At 39.3% G+C, this 25,392-nt stretch overlaps 1 protein-coding gene across 1 annotated transcript in view; it reads left to right on the top strand.

Moving 5' to 3' along the window:
- The window catches only part of PLPPR5 (phospholipid phosphatase related 5), a 44,894-nt gene that overhangs the window by 9,422 nt on the left and 10,080 nt on the right, over positions 1 to 25,392 (top strand). Inside the window, exons 2-5 of the mRNA XM_005482053.4 lie at positions 11,819 to 11,951; positions 14,168 to 14,418; positions 23,091 to 23,267; positions 24,745 to 24,864. Coding sequence (XP_005482110.1) covers positions 11,819 to 11,951; positions 14,168 to 14,418; positions 23,091 to 23,267; positions 24,745 to 24,864 — 681 coding nt within the window. The remainder of the gene's footprint in view (positions 1 to 11,818; positions 11,952 to 14,167; positions 14,419 to 23,090; positions 23,268 to 24,744; positions 24,865 to 25,392) is intronic.

Here is a 25,392-nt window from a genome sequence, read left to right as displayed (position 1 = left end):
CTTTATAAATCAGTGTATATTGGCTCTCTATAAATCAAGTATTGAATATTAGAATCAGTAAGAGGAACTCAGCTTCCCAGTGTAGTTATTTTGGGTAGTAATAGGTATTTCTGTGACCTGTCTGTAGCAATTTAGGACTCAGACATGACTAAATTAATTCTGCTTAAAGAGCTCTTAATCACGGGCCAGCTGAGCAGTAAACAATGACATGAACTTGCAGCCTGTGGGGAGCATGAGGTGAAGTATTTGAGCTTGACCTGCTTTAATCAAGACTTAGCCCAAGATGTGTTCATTTTTTGGGTTTTACAGAGTGTGTGCCCAGGCTGTCCAGGACAGGCTGTGCTGAGCAGGGGGAGCCTCACAGGTGTGGTGGCTCATGGCTGAGCCTGACCACAAGCGCAGGTCTGTGCAGGAGTTCAGCTCCATGCAGAACGATGTGTGTCCATGCCCAAGCTTTGGCACATACTAATGGTACTTTGGTCATACTTCCATAGAGTGAGCTGGGTGTCCAGAGCCTCTCCACTGCTCAGGTTCTGCTTTTCCTGTTCCTGTCAGGAGTGTCCTTGGCCCTGTTGGGTGTATCAATGCTCTGCCATGAGGCCATGCCTGAGGCTGCTGCCATCATGCATTAAGGGTGCACAGACATGACTGAGCATCTGAGGGCTCAGGGGAGCACTGGGGAGCTTGCATTAGGCTGTAGGCCATAAGCATGTTCCATGTCAATGGCGTGGGGACATTCCAGCTGTTGGGATGGGCCCCTTTGCCAAGTGCTCACGCTTGACTGAAGTCAGCGCTTCAGTCGGTCACGGGGACTCTTTCCAGAGCACTTAGCAAAGGCAGATGAGATTTGTAGGCAGATTGACCTTGGGCCATGTGAGTGGTTTGGGGACATCTGCAGCTGGCAGAATGAATGTACAGAGCTGGGCTGTGAGCTCTGTCAGGCTTTGCCTTGGTAAAGGGATCGGAGCACTCAAGCAGGATGGACACGTAGCCATTAATGCCTCACTGTCAAATGGTAGTTGTGAAATTAGGCTTCTCTGTAAAGCACTAGGAGATTTTGCATGAACAGTTATACCAGAGCTAGATTGTTAATTTGTTATCTTGGTATTGTTAACGAATTATCTTGATATTGATGGAGTTTAATCACATGCTTCAGTGCTATTTGAAATCACAAGGCTTTCCTGAGGTGGAGTGCTGTGTGTGAATGAGTTTGGTGCTGATAGAATCTTTTTCTGGAACCACATTCATTTTAGTAGTCAGTACTGCAGCTTTACTCAGTATTTCTTTTGTTTCTGAATTGTGATTATTGTGTGATTAGGAGTAGACGGAAATCATAGAGCAAAGACTATTTCTTTAAAAAACTAAGTATGTTTACTTATGCAAGTGTGTATGCACAATATGTTGCCAGAAAAGGTCATGTTTACATGGTTGACTTCTATCCATAGTTTAGTTCACATGTACTTTTAACCTTGAATACCAACAGCAAAAATGCAATGCCTCAAAGAATTTATTCATTTACACCAGAATACTTAAATTGTTATCACTGAAAGTGTGCAAACAGCTTTCAGCATACTTTGAACTTCTTTGTAGTAGTTTAAATTGCTCCAATAATGATTGCATCCAAGACTTGCTAAAAAAGCATGTGTTTGTACATTTACATAACAGTATGTATTTTATATAATATCCTTTATTCTCTTCACAGAGAAGACCAAAAACCAGCATTATAAAGTCAACCTTGAAGACTGTCAGTGTCAGAGCTTCATAAGATCTAAAAATTTAAAATAGACTCATTCATCCTTAAAACACTTCTCTCATCACTTGAGCTGTTTTCAAGATACTTGATAAAGCCAGCAGCATATTTAGTATTATTTTACAGATCTGTGCAAAGGAGATGATCCTTGTTAGGGTAAGCCATTATGCACTATTTCATGAGTGGAAAGAGATACAGTCACATATTGAAAAAGAGTAGCTGGGTTTACTTCAGGCAATAGACTTTGCAATTAGTTTTGAGAATAGCATTGCATGCCTTAAAGAGCTGTTTTTATGCTCTGCTGTCTTCACAGCAAAGTATACAATCTCCCCTCTGTCTTGTAGGCATTTCCTGTACTAGGAAATTTTTGCTGAAATTTCCCACTCTTGCTACTCCTGTTTCAGCTCATTGGCTGCTGTGCCAATGAGGGCACTTGGGACTTCCTCTTAATTCAAGCACTGCATTGTGTAAACTTCTAAACAGGGTCAGACAACATAGTGTTGCCAGCTGCACATCTGCAGCCATCTGGATTTGTGGCAGGAGCAGTAAAATAGACATTGTGTAGCAGAGTTGAAAGAGTGACAAAATTGGTGCAAATCATATTTGCAGAAAACCCACCATAGAGAAACCCACCATAAAGAAAATCCACCATATTTGATCTACAGAATTTACAGTATCATTATTGAAAAGGTCCTTCTACTTGTGTTTTTATCAGATAAAGAAAAATGGGATATGTTGTTGCTGTGCAATGTTTTGTGAAAAAGCTTGCTGGCTAATTCATTCCCATTGCATTGTTGAGCAGGGCTAAGTAATTATTAAAGCTTCTGGTGCTTATAAACAGGCCTCTACCCCCACTTGTATGACATCATTAAGATTCTGTTTCTTATAAACATCACTTCAGTATCTTAATTTATTATAATGGCATTCTTAAGGAGAAATAATTGCGCACTGAAATTGCAGCCTTCAGTTCTGAGGGAGGAGATGCGGGGGAATGGTCACCAATTGTTTTGTGTATGGGCTTCCTGGTTGGTTGAGGTGAGGCTAGAAGAGGCCCTCCTGACCTCTTTTGGGTCCTTTCTCCCTAATCAGCATCTCTAGTGACTATTCTGGGAATAACATCATGAGTTTGCCTGGTCAGTGAAGCTTGAAAAGTTAACTTCTGTATTCTCTTTGACTGTGTTACTCAAGTGTCAGTGCAAGGTGCTGTCTCTACTTTTCTCTACTTGAAAGCTTCTATTTGGTCACTTGTTTCCTGGCTCTCAGGGGCACTAGAAGTGTGGATTAATATTGTCAAGGTTTGTTACTGCTGTTTTTATGCTGAGTGCACATATTATGCACAAATAACCCTAATGTGAGACAGCTCAGAATAAGTTTTAGTTTTAGACGAAGTACTTCTATGCATGGACTTTTAAAGTATTTTAAATTTATTTTTAATGACACCTGGATTCTTTGCAGTAATGCTTACAATGTCAAGACATAAAGTATATTAGAAGAATGACTTATAAGTTAATATGTTCAGGAGTGGGCATTGTATTTTTTGACTTATCTTTCTGATTTATCTGACCTGTTAAACTTCTTCCTCAAATATTTGTTACTGCTTCTCTGTAAAATTGGATTGTCTTCTTAGTTTTATTCTCTTGGGACAGTATTCATATCTAAGATCTATTTCCAGACTTTGGATGAGGTGTTGCTCTTAACCTAGAGTGCCATGGTTTTCACAACTAGTCCAGCTCCTGTTGAAGTTATTGAGCTTACTACTAGTTAGATTTCAACTGAAAAAGGGTTCCCCACCTTAATGTATTTCATTTGTTGGCAATTATACTGTAGCCTAAGGTAATTGTAAAGGAAGAGGTGCTTATACAGAGGCCATTATTAATAGCAGTGGAGCTACTTATGTGATTACAAAGAGAGCTATTTTATTTTGAAGGTGATTTTTAATAAAAAGCTTAGAATTATTTTATTGAGCTGTCTACTTAAATTTATCATTATGAATAAAATATTAGTTTATAATTATAAACATAAGTAATAAACTAGTTGTGTGTATATTTTGTAGACATACATATTTTGCCACAAAAATCCAGAAAACAATTTTTGTGGAATCTTATGGGTATTAATCTTATGTACAGCATGTTTTTCTCATAGCTCTATTGAAACACAAGGTACTTAGAATGTTCCCGTGTTTGGTCCTCCATTTTCCATTGTTTGATGGCAGTGGCAATTCAGTGAAAGTGGCTTTCCTTGAACTGATCTCTGGCATGATATATCTGCAAAACATCGCTGGCCTTGAGTAGAAGTGAGCTAGAAGTAAGACAGTGGGAAAAGCAAGAAATACCAATATTCTCTTTCTTCTGAACCTCTGAGAACAGTTGGCTACAGTCATATACTGAGTGTAAAACCACTACTTTGTGACTGGAATCTTTAAGAGATGCCTTTTATTTAATCAGATTTTATTCAAACAGGGATGAAAGGCCGTTTATGCTGAATTTTGCAATTGAATGTTCATCCTGGGTAGAAAAGCGCAGTTGCATAGATCACCTAAGGCTTAAAATTCAGAGTAACATTGCTGTTGGAAATGATCACTGGTATGGGTGTCAGATGCATTGGTATTGTGTTTATCAAGGAATCATGTTTTCAATATGCACAGAAGGGTTAGAAAACCAGTGTGCCTCAGCAGACAGAACAATGTACAGTTTTCTTGGCCAGTGAAGAAACAAAGGGGTTCACCAAGGTAAGATCGTAAAGAGCCACAGTGTTTTCCACGTGTCACTCAAAGTCCAGTGGAAGACCTCCTTGATACAGCTGAGTGCAAAAATGAACATATATGAAGTTCATCTTCTAATAGAGAAGATAAATTATAGAGCTTTGAACATTTCATTTTTTCCTTCACAAATGCCACAGTACTTTAAATGTTGAAATTAAGTCCTTGAGAAAAATGAAAAATTTTTTTGTAGAGTTATTTTTCAAACTACTTAATGAAACAATTATATTTAACAACAACCTTTTTCATGTATCCATCAGCAATCAGGAGACTAAAATCAGCTGAAATCTGAATGATACCTGGTCATATTACAACTCATTTTCCTAAGGAGGTGTGTTTGTGAAGTGTGGCGTTCAGAAACTTTACGTAATGGCATCCTTGGTTTTTGTAAAAAGAAAATGAGAAAAATTTAAAAACTCTAAGAATTTCCTATGATAACCATATCTGGAGTATTAGAGCCTAAAGTAACTTCACAGTTTGAGATGTGAATTTATGCCTTTAGAAGGCAGTTTTGAATTAATTTTTCTCTCTTCTCCTCACCATTTACTAGGGATTTTTATAGATGTAGAGCTTTTCTCTAGATTAACATTTTTTCTCTGTTTTTTTGATGTTACTTTTTAAAATTAGAAAAGCTTGATGCATGGGTAAGAGTTCTCATGAATGTCTCTTGTCTACTACCTATTGCAATGTGTTCAGCAAGAATACTCATGTCAGTATTGTAAAGCTGCCAGCATTTGGATAGTTTTAGAGCCAGGTGCCAGACGCTTACTTGGCCCCCAGATGCCACATTGGCGTTCCTGGGCGTGTTCCTCACATCCTGGCCATTTCTAATTGCCTGGAGAGCTGCAGTGCGGAGCAGCTGCATGTTCTTCATCTCACAGTGGTACGAAAGATTCAGCAGCCATGAGCAGGAGCTGCAATTGCAAACACAGCAGGTGGAGAGGGCTGGATGCAGAGCTCAGCGTGGAGGGCAGGCAGGAGCTGCAGTGGCAAACACGGCAGGTGGAGAGGGCTGAACACAGAGCTCGGTGTGCAGGGTAGCCCAGCAGGGCAGGCAGGAGCTGCAATGGCAAGCACAGCAGGTGGAGAGGGCTGAACACAGAGCTCGGTGTGCAGGGGCAGGAGCTGGAATGGCAAACACAGCAGGTGGAGAGGGCTGAACACAGAGCTCGGTGTGCAGGGCAGCCCAGCAGGGCGGGCACACCGCCTGGGCTGTGTGCTCAGTGCTCAATCCTGGAGCATCGAGTGCCATGCAAGGCCCTGCTGTCATGTGCCACCAGTTGCCCTCTGGTGATGGCACAAGGCTTTCTCTTAGTTACTCTGGGAACAGCAGGGCAGGTAACTCTTTCTCTAAATGACCTTTTATACGACCAGCCTTTGCTTTGGCATTGTGCGATTTCAGCCCTGGTGCTGCTCTGCAGGGGCTTTGCCCATCGGACACCACAGATGGGCTCCAGAGGAGATGCCATTTGCACACATGATCAGTTGCTCAGTTAAGGAAAAAAGGAAGCTCTTAAGAGACTCTGTACTTCAAAATATTTCCATTTTTCCCTTTCATGTGGTAAAGAATGAAGATAATTCGCTGAATGGTGAAGTTGTCCATGTCTCTGTGATTATGTTCTCATATGGTTCATTTTTGGCTTCCTGCTTATAAATGCTTGGCTACCGTGTGTCTCTTGCTTTCAAATACGAGTAAAGTCTTTGCGTAGAGAGCAGCCTTTACCATTGTTACATACTGAGTGTATGTCTACAATGTATTAAAAAGGGAAATAAAGAATATTTGTTCCTATCAAAAGTAACATTACTGTTTAGTACCATACAGCCTTACTCCACACTATGGAGAACTAAGTAATGCAGATAATAGTGCACTATTAGATATGTAATCTTTTACTGTTATTTTTCTTTTGTAAGTGGACATGACCAAATATATTGAATTTTTATATTTTTCTCAAAAAAGTATGGGGAGTACATATTTAAAACAAAATTTACAGGTTCAAAAAGGCTGAGTTTTTTCAAAATCTTTTTTTAGAAAAGTAGTTTTCTTTTTTACATCTTTTCTGTTGACCTTCAGAAGCTGCTATGCAGTAGGGTCCTATATCCTCATGTTAAATGCAAGAGAGGATATTTTCTGTTTAATCAATACCACACAGATTTATCTAGGATTTATTTTTTCATTTTCTGCAGAACTACTGGTCATTTGTTACTATAGAAAATGTACTTCTCTGAAAATTGACCAGGGCATTTGCTGTCAGTTTAAGCAAGCAAGAAGCAATGAGAACAAGAAAAACACAAAGAAAATGGCCTCAAGGGGAAGCTCTGCATAATGAGCTTGAAATTGCTACTGCTGGAAATACTGTTGCTGCTTTTCCTGCCAGGGCTGTCACCTCACTCAACAATTTTAGCTTCAAGTGGAGAGCAGAGCTTTACTTTGAGCATCACTAAAGGCCAAGGTTTCTGCTGCTGGATTTCCCAAACTGAGGCCACTGTGCTCATTTGTACATGGATGGCATTTTTAAAGAGAAAATAGGCCAGGAATAGCCCATGGTCTCAAAAAGACAAGGTAAAGAGCAGGAATAACAAAGCATATAGAAGCCATATTTTTAGAAGAGATCTGCACCACACTAAGTGGGAACTCATAAATTAAATGAACAGGGAGGCCATGCAATTTAATTGATAACAATTTTCCTAGAGGTATGTAAATCATTCCCAAGAATTTTAGCTCCATTTCCTTCTTTCATGATAAGGAAGAACAAGGAAATTGATTCTAGAGAGAAAAGCAGAGCTATGGACTGCCTGAGATGCTCATTCTACCAAGGTTGTTTCTTGAAGATGGTCTCATAGAAGCCTTGGTTACTGTTCAAGTCATGTCTAAATGAGAGAAACACAATGAATGAAACAAAGTCAGAAGAGAAACTACAAGGCACAGTATTGTAAAATGTTCTTAACTTGATGAGTTGAGCACATGGATGAATATTTAGTGGTCTTTTTAATGCAGTAACCACTTTTCAGTGTTACTCATCTATCTAAGTGGTTGCTGTAGTTACAGCATAACCCTGAGAATTGGCACAGAGGGAATCGTGTATCCTGTGATATTCCCTAGCCTGTGTGAAATATTTCTTGAAGATTTGTGCAGCCTAAAGTAGCTGCTGGAAAGGTCTGTGACTGTATATACAGAAATTTAATCCCAACTAGAGATTATCAACCTTACATTTCAAGATTTATCTCATTTAAACATATTCATGTACCTTCAGATATCTTGTAATGCAAGTGAATATTTAAGTGTCACTTAAGTCCTGGGACTTTATAAGGAGTTATGTGAAATATATGAAAATATAGGTCACAAAGTAAACCTCATTATTATTTTAAGAAGTACAGATTTATTGTCATTTATTAATATAGGTGCTGGCTGTTGTAAAGCATAGGAGACACTAGGGGAGGTTTGTTTATGGAGTCAGTTTACTGGAAAATCAACAATGTCAGAGCTGCTCTAGCTCTAATATTTGGAATGAGTCAGGCTTGACATTTCGAGTTGAAAAGAACGCAGAATTTAGAACCAAGTTAAGAATATACTGGATGGAAGGACAAATTAGATTTTTAAATTGACATGCGGTGCTAAAACTAGGCACAGCTTGCCTGGATTCAGAAAAATGACTAATACAGAGAAAACCTGGACTTGGGTGGAGGGAATCAGTCTAAGGAATATGTGTAAAGTGCTGTAAGAATCCTGAGAAGAAGACAAGGAAAGGGACAGGTATTAGATGGTTGGCAATAAATGCAAAAAATGTATTAGTAGTATAGACACGCCATGAAAATCAATCAGCTAATATATTAATATGGAGTTAAAGAGGTGAAACAAGAAGAAATATTAATTTTAGATCACATCCCTCTCAGATTCTGTTCTTGGCTGTCAAATGGATTGTCACATCACAGACAGGATAGGATTGCCATGGAGATAGTTTCAAGAATTTCTGTAATTTAATTATTGCTGGGTTAATATTTTTAAATGATTCCATAAGAGTAAATGATCATCCTTATCGCTCCGTGTTGCAACATTATGTGCACTGTTTTTATCTAAGGACTCTGCAAGATGTTTATGCATATGTCCTTGAGAATACTGGAGAGCCTGCACTTAAGGTACTGTTAGACTTCAGATGAAAATTGTTCTTTTCCTTATAATTTATAGACTGTTGCTGTATATCAAAATGGAAGGATAGCCTTAGGGAAGGATGGCCTCCCCTGCTTTTAAAATCTGTTAAAATATCTGTGAGCTAAGAATTTTAATACATACCTTTGGGAAATTTGTACAGTGATCTGAAGTAGTATGACCCTGGTAGAACAAGGTAAAATATGCTTCTAATGTCCTCTTTTTCATTGCAATCATATTTCTGTACCTGAACTTGCCTAATTTTGTCCAGATGTTTATGTTGTCAGAACATTCAGATTCTCCATTGCAGTCTTTCACTGCCAGTTATGGAATATTCCAAAAACTTTTTGCCCTATGACTTAGAGAAGAAGTACACAAATAATTCTGTTAAATAAAATGTCACTTGTTGGCTGGTTACAGCTGGCATATGCAGTAGAAGGGGTTCCTGTGCCAGCAGGAATACAGAAATTGCTCTTTCCAGGAATATACCAGGCATGCAAATTGCTGTAAAGTGCAGGGGGGATATTGCTCTCCTTTTCCTCTGCCCTGTAGAGCTGATTATTGCCAGTGATGCTTGAGAGAAGAAGGGGAAGGAATTGCACTGGGAAGAATTCCTCCTGGGATTTATTGAGATTGAAAAGGATTTTTCTTCCATTTCTGAAACATCAATAGGCTGATTATTGAGATGAGCAGTGCTTGTGCTGAAGGATGGAGGAAAGAGAACAGCTTTAGCTGAGCTGCCAGTACAGAAAAATAAAGAAGCTGTATTTATTGCCAAATTCTAGAAGGATTCTCTGGAAGCATAGAGAGAATCCATGGAAGCATAGAGATGAATGCCTTGTGTGCTCAATGACTCTTAGTGCTACTGACAGCAGAGCACTGGGCCTTCTGTAGCAGGAGTTTTGTCTTTAGCCAAACTCCACATCCTTCTGACCCTTGCACCTATGTGCCCACCTTTGGAGTATTCTTGTTCAGCTAAGAAGTTGAATGCTGCTATTCTTGGAACAGAGGGGTTTCTTCATACAGGTCACCCTCAAAGACAGGAAATGTAACAGGGAAAATCTCTTGGCAGCAGCAAAGATCTAGATGCAGCCGATGAAGACATTGCTGGAAGTGAATCTCCTTTCCTATAACTGAACAGGCAGTTCTCTCTTTAGTAAACGCCAGCTTCCCTCCCAGGCAGGAAGACAACCTTTATTCTTAGATCAGCAGATTCAGTCTCTGCTCAGAGCTGGAGAGTTGAGCTTGCTGGCCCTCTGAGTGCTCTTGGAAAAGGTTGAGCACTGTATCTCACAGATGCTTCCTTTGTGCTGAATTCTGCTCTTTCCTGGAGTTTCAAAATCTGCGAAAATTTTACTGCAATCTATTGAATTTGGCAGAAAGCATTAAAGGCAGAATCTGGCTCTGTTCAGGTTGCCTAGTCCTTGAGAGGAAAGAAAATCATACTGTGACTCACAGTAAAAGTATTAGTGTTTCTGTTCTCACCTTTATGAATCACATTAAAACTGATATTTTTTGGTATGTTTTTTTCATGAGAGCTTTAGGGATCACTGGCTTGAGTTCTCCTCATAATTTGGATGATCTTGAATTCAAGGTTGAATTATTTTTTATATATACTAATCATTTACTAATTATAGTTGAAGAAATTCTACTTCACTGGGCTGCAAATTTGCTTGCATCACAACAGAGAGGATATTTGTTAGTTCAGGTATTGAAATTTCTGTTTTATCTAAAAATTCCACTAGGATCTGAAGCCAGTCTAAAGTAATGGATAATGACTGTTTTGGTGACAAATTAAATATTGCTTTTTACATACCTGCCTTCAAACTTACTTTTGTTACTTGTTCCACATTATTTATAAGTAGCACTTTCCTCCACAGTTTGGCCCAAGGGTTTCTGCATAATCTACAAACAGCTAAGTAATGTCATTAATTGCATCCTTCCTGTTGACAACAAAATGTGCACGTGAGCCAGTGCCTGCAGATTATTGTATTTATTTTGTAGACGTGTTCAGACCTATTGTGATGTATGAAAATATTTATATTTTCCTGTTAAGGCAAAGGTTTAGAAAAACCTCAGCAGTTAATCAGATTGATGGCATTATTGGTTGTGTTTGTGGAGTATTAAGATTTCACTTTGGTAGTCTTCATTGTAGTTGATCAAAGTGTGAGGTACCTGCCAATAAGCTTTAAGTTTTTCATGTAGAGGAGTGGAAGGGCCTTGCCTGTGAGTCCCACAGTGAATCAGGGTTAGAATCCAGTGGTCATTATTTGACCCTTCTGCTCAGCTTTTAAATTATCCCTGCCATAAAGCTTCGTATCGTATATCTGCTTAAAGTCTTGGCTTCGGCTATCACGTCTCAATCCATAATTAAAGTGAATAAATCAAAGGTCATGCTTTTTTGTACAGGTAAATACATAACCTAGAGACGATATTTTACATTCAAAATACATTTTTTTTCTCATTTGGTGATTTTTTTTTGCCAACTATAATGTGAATGATATATAGACGTGAGAAATTTATTTTGGTGGAGTGTATATGAAACAGGCCATTCTTAATGTTAAAATATCAGTGGTGACACTTTGTTCAAGCATGAGGAACAGAGCTAAAGCCAGACTTGATAAATTTAGCTAGTAAAATGTTAATTGAACCTTGTTAAGTACTTCCTGGTAAACCAAACCTCTGATGTGAACAGGAGTTCCATTATGATTTTTTTTCCCTTTCTCTCTATCATAGTCCAAAATTTAAAGCTCAACCTTGTGAAGTGCTGGGTGTCAGCGAATGCATGTGGGGAATGAAAGGTTCAGCATCTTGCAGGATTAGGTCTTTACTGTGGTCCAGATCTTGTGCATTATGTGATCTGTTGTTCTTGAACTAATAGATCTTTCTCTTTCCCCTCATCCTGAAAACTAGGTTATGTTATGTTGACTACAAATCCTGGTTGTAATAATTTATTCTCTTTTAAGGCAAATAAAGTGAAGCAAGCCATAAGGCATATTTCCCTCATAAGTAGATTAATGTACAGAATTTGATTCACTTATGCTGTCTTTTGTACTGGTTTGGTCTTGTTTCTTTCAGATGAGATGTCTGTCTCTGTAATATTAGTGTATTTTACTTGCTGTAATCTGATGCACCATTTCTCTCCCCTTTTATCTCCTCCCCTAAGATTATCGTTGGAGAAACTGCAGTCTTTTGTCTACAGTTAGCTACAAAGGATTTTGAAAACCAAGAAAAAACAATATTAACTGGAGACTGTTGTTACATAAATCCACTGGTGCGCAGGACCATCCGATTCCTTGGTATGAGCAAAATTACTGCTTTCATTTTCTGAATGATGAAAGTGATCAGTTATGTCTTAATTTTGACCTGGGGAGAATATTCAGATAACCATATAACATTTCATGTGCAGTCTTGACTCAGGTGCAGTTTTCCTTTTAGGTAGCAAATGAAGCTTTTTGGAAGTTTGGGTTAAAAAACAGTTGCAGAAACAGCAGTAAAAGTAGAAAGAACTGGGACCACTACGGGGGTGAAACAACCAGCAGGCCTGAAGTGGGGTGAAGTAGAAAAAGGTGGTATCCTTGTGCCATATCTATAGCTGATAGTAAACACACACACACCCCAAAGTTGAGGACATTGGGATATAAATGTGTGTTTGAAGCCAAGCCAATTTAGCTGCTTTCTTAGCCTGGATATTGTATTATATCTCAGTCTCTAGCAGCAAACTGTGCAAAATCCATGCTACGTTGGTTTTGGCTGAAACTCCCCCATTTAGTAGCTATGAGATGTCATCTTTTCTATTTAGTTCATTCTAAATATGTTTGGAGGGAGAAGTCCCACCATTCAAAATGTATATTGGACATTTTCAGGTGCTGCTCTTTGATACATGTAGGGATGCCATAGCAGGGCTCAGTTCTGCTGTTTGCTTCTCTCTCATGACTGCATCTGAAGGAAACAGCTGGAGGGATGAAGCCCTGGGGCAGCTAATCCTGCTGTGTGCCCCAGTCTCAGGGGGAGGGAGGGCATGTGCAGCTGTGTCTGTATTTGCAGTGTTTGTGTAACAACTGTGCCTGCCTTCCCAGAGTGCGATTGCTTCCTGTAAGGAGACTCTCTTGTATAGGTCTGGAGGAGGTGCAGACTGATGATGAGGAGCTCCTCCCACTCCACTTCCTCTCTGTGTAATCAGTGACTGAGTTTTCTTCCCACTAAGTGGTCCCTTCTTTCCTCATAGAAGCCCAAAAAAATTGGTAGAGGTGGCAAGAGTGGACAGAAACTCTCTGCAGTTGCAGCAGATGAAGCATTACTGCCCATTATGCTCCTCCAGAGCAATGTGTCCAGCTGTGTTGTGCAGTGCACACCCTCAGGACTGGCTGAAAGGTCCTTCTGTGAAGTGACATGGCCAGGCACAATGTGCTGCTCACCAGAGTCTGGCATCTTGGGAGGAAATAGCATTAATGTGACATTGCTGACCAGCCAGGATCCCACAAATCACCCTTAGTCCTCTAGCTTTGCTAAGAAAAATCCTGACCTTTATAACTGTATCTTTCTGTGGAATTATGTCTGCTTGGATGTAGATCCTTTAAAGTTCTCATAGTGCCCCATGAAACTGGGATTTTCCAGAGCTCACCCTATATTCCCAGTGAATTGTAGTATGGGAAGGGAAAGGTGATTTGCCCACAGAAATACAGGGGGAAATCTATAGCTCAGGTGGAATTGGAACAAGCATGGCTTTGCCTGCTGGCCAGGCTGCTGTGTTTGCATGTTCTTCCAGAGCTCATTTTCTATTTACAAAAGGATAGAGAGGGACCTCAGAATAGCAGAAATCTGTTTTCCTTTAAGTAATCAGATACATGCATTTACATTCTAATGAATGAGTACATGTACTTAATGCTTTGCTGATATGTCTGATTAAAAAAACTCTTTAGCATAAGTAGTTCCTCAAATATATAAATCTTTAGCTCACTGTGTTGATACTGTGATTAATATGCCATGCATAGAGATTTACCCAGTAGCAGGCCAATGAAGACAACTGGTGCATGGCAATATTGAATTATTCAGTACCTTAGATTCTTTACAGCTGCAAGGGAAAAAAAAAGTTTTTCCAGTGTGTGTTAAGGCTTCACAAGTTACTTCTCCACTAGGATCAGGCCTTGGTTTTCAAGCAGATTTATTGGGTGGAGAATTTCCCTCTGTCGCTTCTGTTTAGTGAACATGGGCAAAAATTATGTACCAGTAAAGCCAGCTACCCCAAACAGGGTATTTGCATGGCTATGGGGCCTAGGAAAGCATGCTGCTTGCACAAGGGGTGAGTGTTCCTGTGAAAGATGGGAGAGCCATCAGGTGTGTGGGTACATTGCAGTGTTGCTGCTGCAGTTTTGTAGGAAAATACCATCTCCATGATCTTTAGGGTGCAGTATGTGGGAGGGTTTTTCATGTTCTTGAATGGAAGAAGCTGCTCTATTGCTGTGATGAATACTATGAATTTTCAGGAAATGTAACTCTTTGTTTCCTTCTTTAGGAATTTATGCATTTGGACTGTTTGCTACGGACATCTTTGTAAATGCTGGACAAGTAGTAACAGGGAATCTTGCACCCCATTTTCTTGCACTTTGTAAACCCAACTACACAGCACTTGGATGTAAACAGTACACCCAATTCATCAGTAGCGTACATGCCTGTACTGGAAATCCAGACCTTATCATGAAAGCCAGAAAGACTTTCCCATCCAAAGAAGCAGCACTAAGCATATATGCAGCTATGTATCTGGCTGTAAGTATACTATATTCTTTAATATCACTATATTTTTGAGAGCAAAGGGCTGGCACTGTGAGGGGGAGGAGGGAGGAATGGGCAGAAGATAAGGCCCAAAGTTGGCTGATTTTCTGCATGCAAACCTTCTGTGGGTTACTGTGAGAAAGATTCATTAGCATTAATTCTGACAAGGTGTTGTGGTTTCTGAGCCTTGAAAATCAAGACAACGCTAAGAGGTGACTTGTTGTCCATAAAGGTTATAATCTATGGATTTTGGATACCCAGTTCCTTGATTTACTTTTCCCCCATTTCCAGGGTATGTGGGACAATCATTTGCTGGGTGCTAAGGAGTAAGGGAAGGGATTTCCTCTGACTGGTAGTGGTACCCCTCTGTGCTTTAACCCAGTGCAGATCAGTAAAATCACACATGGCCATGTTCTTTGGTGAGGTGAAACAAGGGTGAGCTATTTGTATGTCTGATCTCTGCATGTTTCTCAATATCCCTGAGTCTCTTTTGTACCATAATTGGTATTTATAGGTACCTCATGCAAAGTCAGTGTGGCTCTTACTATGCAGTGAAGTGGGCTACAAGACAATCCGCCCTTTTTTCCCCTCTTTACTCTCTTGTACAGGGGGTGATGAAGAGCGCTGGGGTAAAACCTGGTGTTGGCTGCCTGGATCAGAGCTGTTGTATAGACTGGGGAGAGGAAGAGTCACTGTTTAGTCTCACTCAAGTAACTCTGGCTTAGTTTGGAGTTCATATCATTCTAGTCTTAAGCCGGAGCAAGAACATCTTGTTCCTTTGCTGGGGACAGGTTGCCCCCAGCACATGCCTGTGGGAGTGTCTTAGCTGACCTGTGCTGCTATCACAGCCCTCTGCAGCCCTTTGGATGAGCCCAGGGCTGCCTTCACAGGGCCAGTGGGAAACTAGGCAGGTGTGTGGAGCTTTGTGGTCATTGCAGGAGTCAGCCCTTGTGTTCCCTCAGTATTTGAGCAGTGGCCTGCCCATAGGTGTGTGTGTGCATGTATGCACATGTAGATATATCTGTGTGTGAGTGTGTATTGCTCTTGAGCACATACCAGTTGAGCCAACTTTTAATTCCTGACTGATCTGGAAGCTGATCCTTGACAACATAGCAAAGATCTCAGCCTCAGTGTGTCAACTCAGTGGTTCTACACAGGGTTTTAGAACCAGCTGCTTAAAATCTGCAGCACTGATGGCAACATTTACCAGGTTCCTTGTGAGCAATGTCTGTTTAAGAGATGTTGATCATCAGTTAGCACAGGCAAGTGTTTGCAAATGAGACATGCACAATAACATTCTATTCTAACTTGAGGCAAGTGTAAGTCTTCTACTAGTAATGTCTTTATTTGGGGAGATATCTAAGGATGAAACACTCTAAATTTGATGCAAGCTATTTTAGAAAACACTCAGAATTTTTCATTCTAATTGCTCCTATATTTCTCATCCATCTGTAAAGTTGGATTTCTACTGTTACCAAGAGTCAGAGTAACTAGCAAACCAGCTATTCAGCTACTGCAAAGCAGAAAGTAAAATAGTATTATTACATTTTTAAAACAAAAAGCAGACATCAGTAAGATTTAATACCTTAAATAAGTGGCTTTTGACATGAGCAAGAATACTTTATGCAGAGCTTGTCTGTGGTCAATATACAGTTAGCAATATAAAAAATTAAAGCTGGTGAGATCCATTTCATTGCTATTTGCTCTTTCAGTAACTATAGAAATGAGTATATCCTGTGTCATTATTCTACTCCTGCATGGTGCTTGACACTGCTATCATTTAACTAAAGCACTATTAACTACTCTCAGGACTTCCTGTAGTAGCTTCTTGTTACAATATTGTCAGGTCCTTTTTTTTGGTTTTGTTTTTTTTTTTCCCTTAAGTCCTAAGCATGACTGAAGCGAAAAATACTGTTTATTACATAACTCCAAAGGAAAAAAATTTCAGTGTTCCAATATTTGGGGTCATGTCCTTACACTGCCATGATGTTTATCAGGATGGTTGGCCCTAAATAACAATTTTCTCATCACTGTTCACTGGAGTAGAAGATTTATAACAGTAGCCTAGTCTTTCTATGAGCCATCCCACAACAGTTATTGAGAGCATGGACATAAAGACCTCCATATATTACTCACTTTTTCATTAGCGTATAATCTTTGGTACAATATGTGCTTTCTTTTTGGTTAACAGAAATTTTGGAGCGAGGGAGAGACTCTTATGGAATCGTCCCTGGTTATTTCAGCCAGCTGGGCACCAAACAAAACCAGCCTAAAGGAAAAAAAACACCCAAGAGCTGGCCCAAGGGTCCTTGCTCTCCAAGATGGTGAAGTAAATGCTTTTAGACTTGTGTGATTTCACCATCAACCGATTTAGAAACGTGGTTTCTAAATGCTTTATCTAATAATTCCCCTATCTCATTCCATTTAAGTGCAGCCACATCGTTATCACCTAGCATCTGTGCATATTGTCTTGTTAACAATAGCTTCTTTTTTCTAAGTTCTGAGTCTTCCATTTTCCCCCTTTTGAGAGTGGGTGGCTGCTATGGTTACTCAGAATTCCCTTGAAAGTACAGTCGTTTTCAAACAGTTGTTGTGCTAGTATTTGGAGCTTTGTAATGTTTGCCTCCATTACTTCCAGTGTCTATCAAGAGAGATTTAGCAATGGAAGTGTTGAATGCCAGTGCTGTGGTTAGGTGTTTTCTCTACCCTGCTCCAAACACAGATGCATTGCCTTTCTTCTTCAGACTTTCAGGTTTATTCTTTCCAGTGTACCAGTGTTTTCAAAATGAACTACTGTAAATCTGTTCTCAAACTCTAATTAATCAGGCTGGTGCCTGGTTTCTTTTCCTTAGATGTCTACACTGATCTCATTGGAGATATTTTGTTTTTGGTTGAGTTGGGTTAATAAGTTGACTGTATCTACTTTCATTTCTTACCAGCCTTGCAATTCACCCTTTCTCAGATGAAACAGCATTTGCTGCATCGGCAAACACTGCAGCATTATTAAACAGTATATAATTGTATAAGACACATTTTGATATACATAAACTGACATAGCCTGGACATTTAGAGGTTTGAAGCTGCCAAGTACGCACATACTTGGGATGTTTTCCGCAATTGAGACACAGGAAGTGGAAGTCATGAGTCTTTTTTTGTTAGGATTTCAAAGTGATATATGAAGATTTAGTCAGCCTAATCCCATAGATTTAAATTTAAGATTTGTGATTAACAGTTATCCTTTGGTACTGCAGATTGGTCATGGCTAGCTGTAGTTTAAGGGAAATTGTAATTCTATGAAGTTTTGCCCTTTTTGTGTTGTTCTTAATGCATTGCACAGAAGCAGCTGGGTAGGGTAGTGTTTGAACTTTGTGTTACTGCACACATTTCAGGCTTGTTTTGGGTTTGTAATGATAGAGGAACAGGCTTCATGTCTTGAGAGTTGACACAGCCCTGAAGTCTGTAGGCAGCTTTTGTTGCTTTGTACTCTGACCCCTTGGCCTTAACTTTGACTTCAGACAGGACTAGCAGATTGTAAAGCCTACCAATAATTTTTTCTTCTCTGCAGTGCTTTTAGTTGGCCCATGATCATGCTTTCTGCAAGACTCTTGCTTCTGGCGTTTTGCTGCATTGATTTTGCTGTTCAGTGTATTTATAAGTCACTGGGAAAAGACAGCAAGACAGTCTGGGTAACAGTGCTGGCAGCATGGTGACATTCTCTTCAGTGTCACTCCTTGATCCAGTTGAAAGTGTAGTCTCACCTGTCCTCTGTCTTAAAGTGCCTGTTAGATTCCAGCTAAATGGGCAGCTGGTGAAGGCATGATAGACTTCTCAGCCTAAAGGGAGTGTTCAGGAGGAAGAGGAGTTGCAGAGCCACCTCACTGAATTGACTTTGTTCTCCTTTTTTTGTTAGAAAATTAAAGGATTCTTCTGGCTGCCATTCAGGAACAGTGCTAGGAATGTGGAATTTCTTTTCAGTATCTGATGCAGCAAGTATCCCTTAATACTGATAATAAAACATATGTCATGAGCTTCACAAATTGAGTGCATTGGTTTCTTTCAGACCAATAATAAAACAATGTTACCGTCTGATCCAGGAATTTGTCTAAAGACCTGTATAAATTTCATGTCAGTCAGCTCTTCATTACAATTCATATCCTCAAGAAAACAGCATTTGTAATAGATGTCTTATGGTCTTGGTACAGAGAAAGATGCCTCTTACCTTCTCCAGTTGTTTTACAGTTACAGCTGTGGGGAGCTTATAGTGGGAAAATTAATAGTAAGGTCCAGAATTCTGGAGCTTTCTTTTCCTTTTGCCAAGCCAGTCCCTGACTTTGAAAGCTGATTTTGGTCTAACATGATAAGTAATTAGATCAAAACATGTAGAGAAAGCTGGAGGAGGCTTCAGAAACACTACTAGAAAGCTTCACTGGACAGTTGCAGAAGGACCCAGATGATTTGAGAATATGACTTTGGTTTGCTCTAGAAATAGTTTGACCCAATTATTACCAAAGGAAGCTTAAAACATTTTAGATTTTCAAACTAAATTCTAACTAAACACTGAACCTGTTTATAGACTACAGCAGCCTACTATTTCTTCAGCTTTTAGATGAGAGTGTCTCTTTTCTTGTAGGTCTGATGAATATTGAAAATTCCTTGGATGGAACATTTATAACATTACTTATATTACTTAAATAGTTCAAGAGAATTTCTTTAATTCTAGCCCATTGTAAAAGCAAACAAAAACATGAGATAATTTCTGTTTGAAGTGCTGCCTGGGATGGTTGCCTGTGCAATAGTTTCTTCCTCATTCTTCTCACTGCCTTTCGTCATTATTCACTGCCCACTGATGGACTGGTCTTTGTCAGTCTCCCAGGCCATCTAAATCAGGGAGAAACAAATAGCAGACACAGAAGGGATCTTCTTCCCTGCATCCCCTGGCCCCAGGCTGATGAGATCAGCAAGGAAAATTATCTTCCCTCCTGGCTGGAGCACCCAGCCTGATGTGTAGCTCCAGTGTAACTAAAATGGGATTGTGAGACCTGTTGCACCTGTGTTTGTGTGCATAGGTGTTGGTGTGGGTGGGCCTAAAGATAGCTGAAAGATGCCTAGAAAGAGCTTGCAGCATAGCCCAGGAATCCACTTTGTCCTGCACTTTACATACGGCTCCTGTTCTTTTCTTAATATTTTGGAATTATTTTATTCATGCTAGATTTAGGACGAACTTCACATGAGACTTGCAGCCTGACATTTTTGAAGTACTTTCCCAGTACAAGCTAAATGCCAAGACTGATTGTTCCTTACACTGTGGCCTGAGCCAGTCACATCAAAACTTCTCAGGTAGCTGACTTTGTCTTTGGTGGTGATGGTGATAATTTCTTTTAAATTCATATTTTCACACCTGCTTCAGTTAAAGGTTTTATTTCAATTCATGAGGTTCTCTTACAGCTTCACTTCCAATATCTTGAAGACTGAAGGTCAAATGTTTGTGTGCAATCAGGTAACAATCCACCTTACATGACTCTGTGCCTGTGTCTGCGTAGCGGTGACAGCTTGTCTTTTAATACTAAAATCTTATTTCAGGAAAAAGGAACAGTGGTAACAGAAGTTCTTTGAGAGAAGATTCGCTACAGTTCTGATGTTGCAGGAGAATGTGCAGCCCGCTGTATTAATTCTAACTTCTGATCAGTCCTTGACCTTTCATACAAAATCTCTGCTGCTGGTCTTGCTGTTGACTAATGTCAAAGTTTTCTTTCACTAGAAAATTCCTCCCCCAATTTTTGTTCTTAAAAGGAATGGAGATGAAGTTGTTCAGTAAACATTTTTATCCCTGTAGAAAGTTATACTGTCATTCCTTCCTACTAATGTTTTAAATCACTGTGATATTTTCCTTTGTTGATTCTGCATTTAATATTTATTAAAAGTGAGTGAAACATCCTGTCATCTTATCAGGTTGTTTATTCTTTGTCAATTGCTGAGTGTGCTAGTTTATAGTTTTTCCACCAGAATCAAGAAGAAAACAGCTGCTTAATTGTACTTTATTCTTAGTGCAAATCAGGTAGTTGACTGTTAATATATTACACTAGAGCTGCAAGGGGCCAAGTTTAAAAAAGGGTATCTATGAATCCTGCCTTGAGGAGGCTATATTTGCTATATAGAGTTTTGCAAATACAGACTTTTTGTCTCATTATTTCAGGAAAGTTTGGCCTGCTTTTATTGATTCTCTTGTATTGTAACATAATGCTGTTCCTTACATTAGTAGCTGTTCTTTAAAGAAAACATAGATTTGATACCTATGCTGGCAGGACCCTCAGGTTATTTTGAATAATAAGCTGGGCATGGGAAGCATGACTGCTGATAGGAGGAGGGGACTTGGCAAGTGGAGGTCTCTGCTCATGTGAGGCACAGCATGAATCTGCGGTTGATTTTCCTCAGTGCTTTGAGTAGGGATTTGAGGGACATGCTTGGTTGTGAGAACATTCAGAGAATTATATGCAGAACAGTTTTTGGTTTCGGCTTTGTATTAAAATGATGAAATTTGATTGAAGTAATGCAGAATCAAGTGTTTTGTCTTATTAAAAATAGAGATAATCTTCTTGGGCAATGACCAGTTGTTATGGATAACTGAAATATGTCACCATGACCTACCTTAAGCAAGTTGTTCCTTCTCAGTAGTCATTTCAATTTATATAACACAATACAGAATTAAATGCAGGTGAGCTTCCTGCTAACTCCCCTGTGTCAACTTCACCCAAGCTGTATTTAAAACTTGATTTTCTTATTGTGTATTAAAAATAATCCAGAGTTTTTCCTAGCACCAGCTGTCCTGACACGTAGTGTGAATGTGGATAATGGTGGCAGTATCCAGTAGAACAGAGAGACTCACTAAAATAGATGGTTGCTGAATTAGTTCAGTGTGTAGTACTCTGTCTATAGCTTGGAGAAAATCAGTGGGGCTAAAAAGCTGAATATTAAAGTTGCAGTTCTGTTATCACCTTGCTGCATGGTAAGAGTAGCTCACTGAAGACAGCCTGCAAAATACAAGAAGCTAAGATAAAAGAAGAATCAGCAAATAAAAATATCAACTGTTTCTGAAATGGTCTAGGAAAAAGAGAGGAGAATATGGCTTGAAGATAAACTCCAAACTCTTTTTTCCAAATCTTTGCTTTGTCTGAATTAGTGGAAATCTTTCTACTAGTTTCCTGTTGATCATATAAAGTACACTGAAGGTTTGTGTGTTGCACTTCTCTGATGTTATTTTAAGATCAAGCTTTGTTTCATCCTCTAAGCCATGGATATTTTTCTAGTGTTTTGAACAAAGTTACTGTTAGATGTTACTGGTTTTAGACAAGCACTGACCACTACTTCATCACTTAATTTATTGTGACTATAACCACACTTTCTAAACTGCTTCTTGGTTGGATTATTGCAGCACTTTGTAAACTGATTCCCTGGTAAATTCCACCAAAGTTCCAGACAGTAGAAAAAAATCCCCAAACAAACCCAAAGGACTGCCCATTTGATGGCCAGAGAAGTGGTATTGGTTCTTCAATGCAGACTCATCAGTTTTCCTTTGCAGTCCAAAGTGATGGCATTACAAATTTGGAATTTCCAGTGAAACCCCATAGGAAATACTGGCATTCTTCTGTTCAAAAACTTAAATCCTGTTTAAAATGTGAAGATTTAGGGTTTCAGTGGTTTGATTACAGAAACATTTTCAGCAGAGTAGAAACTTTTTGGTCAAAAATCTTATTAGCTGAAGTAGAAATTTTTTTTTTGAGGATGGGGAGGAGGGGTGTTGCAAGTGGTCTCAATGCTGAGATAAGAGAATGGAAAGTCAAATATTGGTATTGATTTCTTCTATTGGCTCATCAGAGCTTGGGAAGTGCTGGATTAAACCTGATAGTCAGTAATGCACTCTTAGGGCAGAAGAGCTGTTCTGTTAAAGGCACTGCTTTTAATTCAGTAGTATTACACAGGGAGAATTAGACTGCAGCAGGACAAATGGATTTCTCAGTGTGATGCGTAAAACCTGCAGCATTTAGATTGGTTTGTGTGAAGCACAGGGTTGTATTAGTTCAGCACTGGTTGAAACTATTATTATAGTCACTGGTTGAAACTATATCTATTGAAAGTAGATGCTGGCATTTAGTTCAATTTTCACTGCTCTTTAACACTTTTTTACCTTTTCACTGCTTTTTGACAAATCATTAATTAGTCATGTAAAGAAGTGGTATATAATAAGGTCTGTATGTATTCCCTTTCTTAGTCTGTCCGACAGTTTGTAATAATACTAGTAATACTTCAGGGTAAATATTTTTTCTGTTACTGTCAACACTGCTCAGTGAAAAATCAGTCTATTTGCTTCTATTCATTAATAAATAAATGCATAGACTGAGAGTAATCGGATAGGATTGTCCAATTTGTCTGACTTTCTGTAGGCATTTCAGGTTCGTATAAAATGCAGTTTTGCTGTATGGTCTGATTCTTTTTCTATATCCCTAGGAAAGGGTTGTGATGACTTTACTACTCTACCTCCTAGTTTCTTTACACCCTCCCCCACTTCAGAAAAAAAGTACCAAATACACATAATATAATATAAAGCTTTTATTCCCCAATTAGTGGGAGACATCCATCAGTCTTACACTTTCTTCCTTTCTAATTTTCAGATGTATATCACCAACACAGTGAAAGCCAGAGGAACAAGGCTTGCAAAACCTGTTCTGTGTTTGGGTTTAATGTGCTTGGCCTTCCTTACTGGAATCAACAGAGTAGCAGAGTATCGAAATCACTGGTCAGATGTAATAGCAGGATTTGTAATTGGAATATCTATAGCAGTATTTTTGGTAAGTGTGTGTCTATGTCACTTCTGTTTGATAAAAAATCAATGTATAAGGTTGTATCTCTAAAAAAGCCTTCGGATAACTAAATAACAAAAGAGATGTTCCTCAGTTTTTTTAATTAGTCATCAGCTTCCTTAGTAGTATTTACATACACTCAGAAATGTGAAGTCAAAAAAGGACTGATTCAGTTATCTGTTTTGACTTCCATATAAACCAGATTGTAGTATTTCAAACAGTAATTTATGCAGCAAGGCCCACATGCAGGAAGCATATATTCCTCAGAATAACACATAGTTATGATTTCATGGATAAAGTATTAAATTAAATGTAGTGGTACTGACACTCATCAGACAATAGGTAGCATTTGTTTTTCTGGCTTTACAATAACTCTAACGAATTTATTTCATAGTGTTAGTGTTTCATAGATTCAGGTTTATGTTGAAATTTCTTATTATTCTGTATCAGAAAATCTTTGTTCAGCCTTTTCATTTTCTGGAGCTGTGTTCCAAAACCAGATAGTTTTAATTGCAGTTGCCAATGACTACTGTCTGTGTCAGAAAACTATTTCTAATCTATTAATCACCTTCACTCATATCTGCAGTGCAAGACTATAGAATAGAACAGTCACTGCTGTTTAATGCCTGTAGGTTTGTCTGCCTGGCAGCTTGTAATAGTACTAAATACACCTTTGATGTTTTTCCCCATGAAAACTCTTTTGAGCTTGACCCTTGGATCGCAGGGTCTTGGTCTCAAGGTCTTGGATCTGAAAGCATGGCTTGGCCGAGAGCCCTCCCAGGGATGGCTAGGGTGGGTGTTTTCACTCCTCTAGACATGCAAGGGTAGCTGCAGGTCTCCTTTAAAATGCATCTGCTTGCATTTCCAAATGTTCCCTTCCACACAAGGTGTCCAGTAACATGAAATCAAATTTAGTTATGTTTTGAAGATAATGCAGTTGGCAAACATTACTGCTCAGCTGAGTGTTGTAATTAGTAGAAGCACAAACTGTTACACATCACATTATGAAGTCCCTGTGAAGTTACATTCAGATTGGGCATGGTCCTTGCCTTCTTATTCCCTTTCTTACTCTTCATTTGAGAAAGTCTTTGCTGATCAAAACTGAAATGGCACTGGCCTTCCCAGGAGTTAAAGGTTAATGCCACGTGATGCTGCAAGACATCTCTTCATGAGGTTGATAATACTTGGGGCTCTATTGTGCAGCTTCAGTAATGGATTTTCTTTCAGATAGGAGGTTTCTTTGGTTCTCAAATGATGCATGTACCAATAAATGACTTGAAAGTCGTTTGTCTTGAAATATTAATTAAGAATTTTCTGTAGAACATGAACTTCACATTTCAGTGTTTCTACTGTAACACTGTGACTAAAGCTGGTGTCATTTCTGCCTAATGATAATTGTCAGGATCAAAGCTTGAAAATATGAGTTGTTCCTTAGGTATTCTGTTTATCTTCAAATCCCTTCTAGGTTGTTTGTGTGGTAAATAACTTCAGAGGACGTCAGCCAGACCATGAACATTCTCATCTGGATAATCTGACCCAGATGCCCATGATCAGCATACCCAGAGTAGAAAGCCCTTTAGAAAAGGTAATGTCTGACTTTTTAAAAATCAATTAAATAAAACATAGCTTTCCTGAAAGGATGATCATAAATTATCCTGACAAGAGTGCCAAGGTAATCAGATTTAAAATTATGTCAGTGTTTCTGAACAGTGAAAGAGAAAGAAGGAAAGACTTAAATTCAGTGACACCCCTTGGGAGACTCTTCATGTTGTCATTTCAGGGCCATAGCTGCTGCTAAGCCCATGGAGTCAGGCTGAGTAGATCTGAGACCCTCTCCCCTTGTGTTCCTCAAGTGAATGTGATTCATACTCTGCCTGATATTCCACAGAACAAAGAAAGTTCTTAGAATGCTTAGAAAGAACAATTAACCCCTGGCCCTCGGGGCTTTGCAGTTCAGGTACAAGTAGCATTTTTCCCATTTGTGTGTGGCGTGTCCTGAGCCTGGTGTAGAGCATGGGATGCAGTCCCTGGGTCACCTGTGGGGCTTCTGTCATCAGACGTGTGCCAGCCCCAGGACAGGGCACCCACTTGGAAGTGAGAGGAGCAGTGGGCC

Source organism: Zonotrichia albicollis, chromosome 8, assembly GCF_047830755.1.
Source record: "Zonotrichia albicollis isolate bZonAlb1 chromosome 8, bZonAlb1.hap1, whole genome shotgun sequence".
Lineage (NCBI taxonomy): Eukaryota > Metazoa > Chordata > Aves > Passeriformes > Passerellidae > Zonotrichia > Zonotrichia albicollis.
The sequence above is the reverse complement of the archived record's forward strand: the minus strand, read 5'-3'. Positions and strand labels throughout refer to the sequence as shown.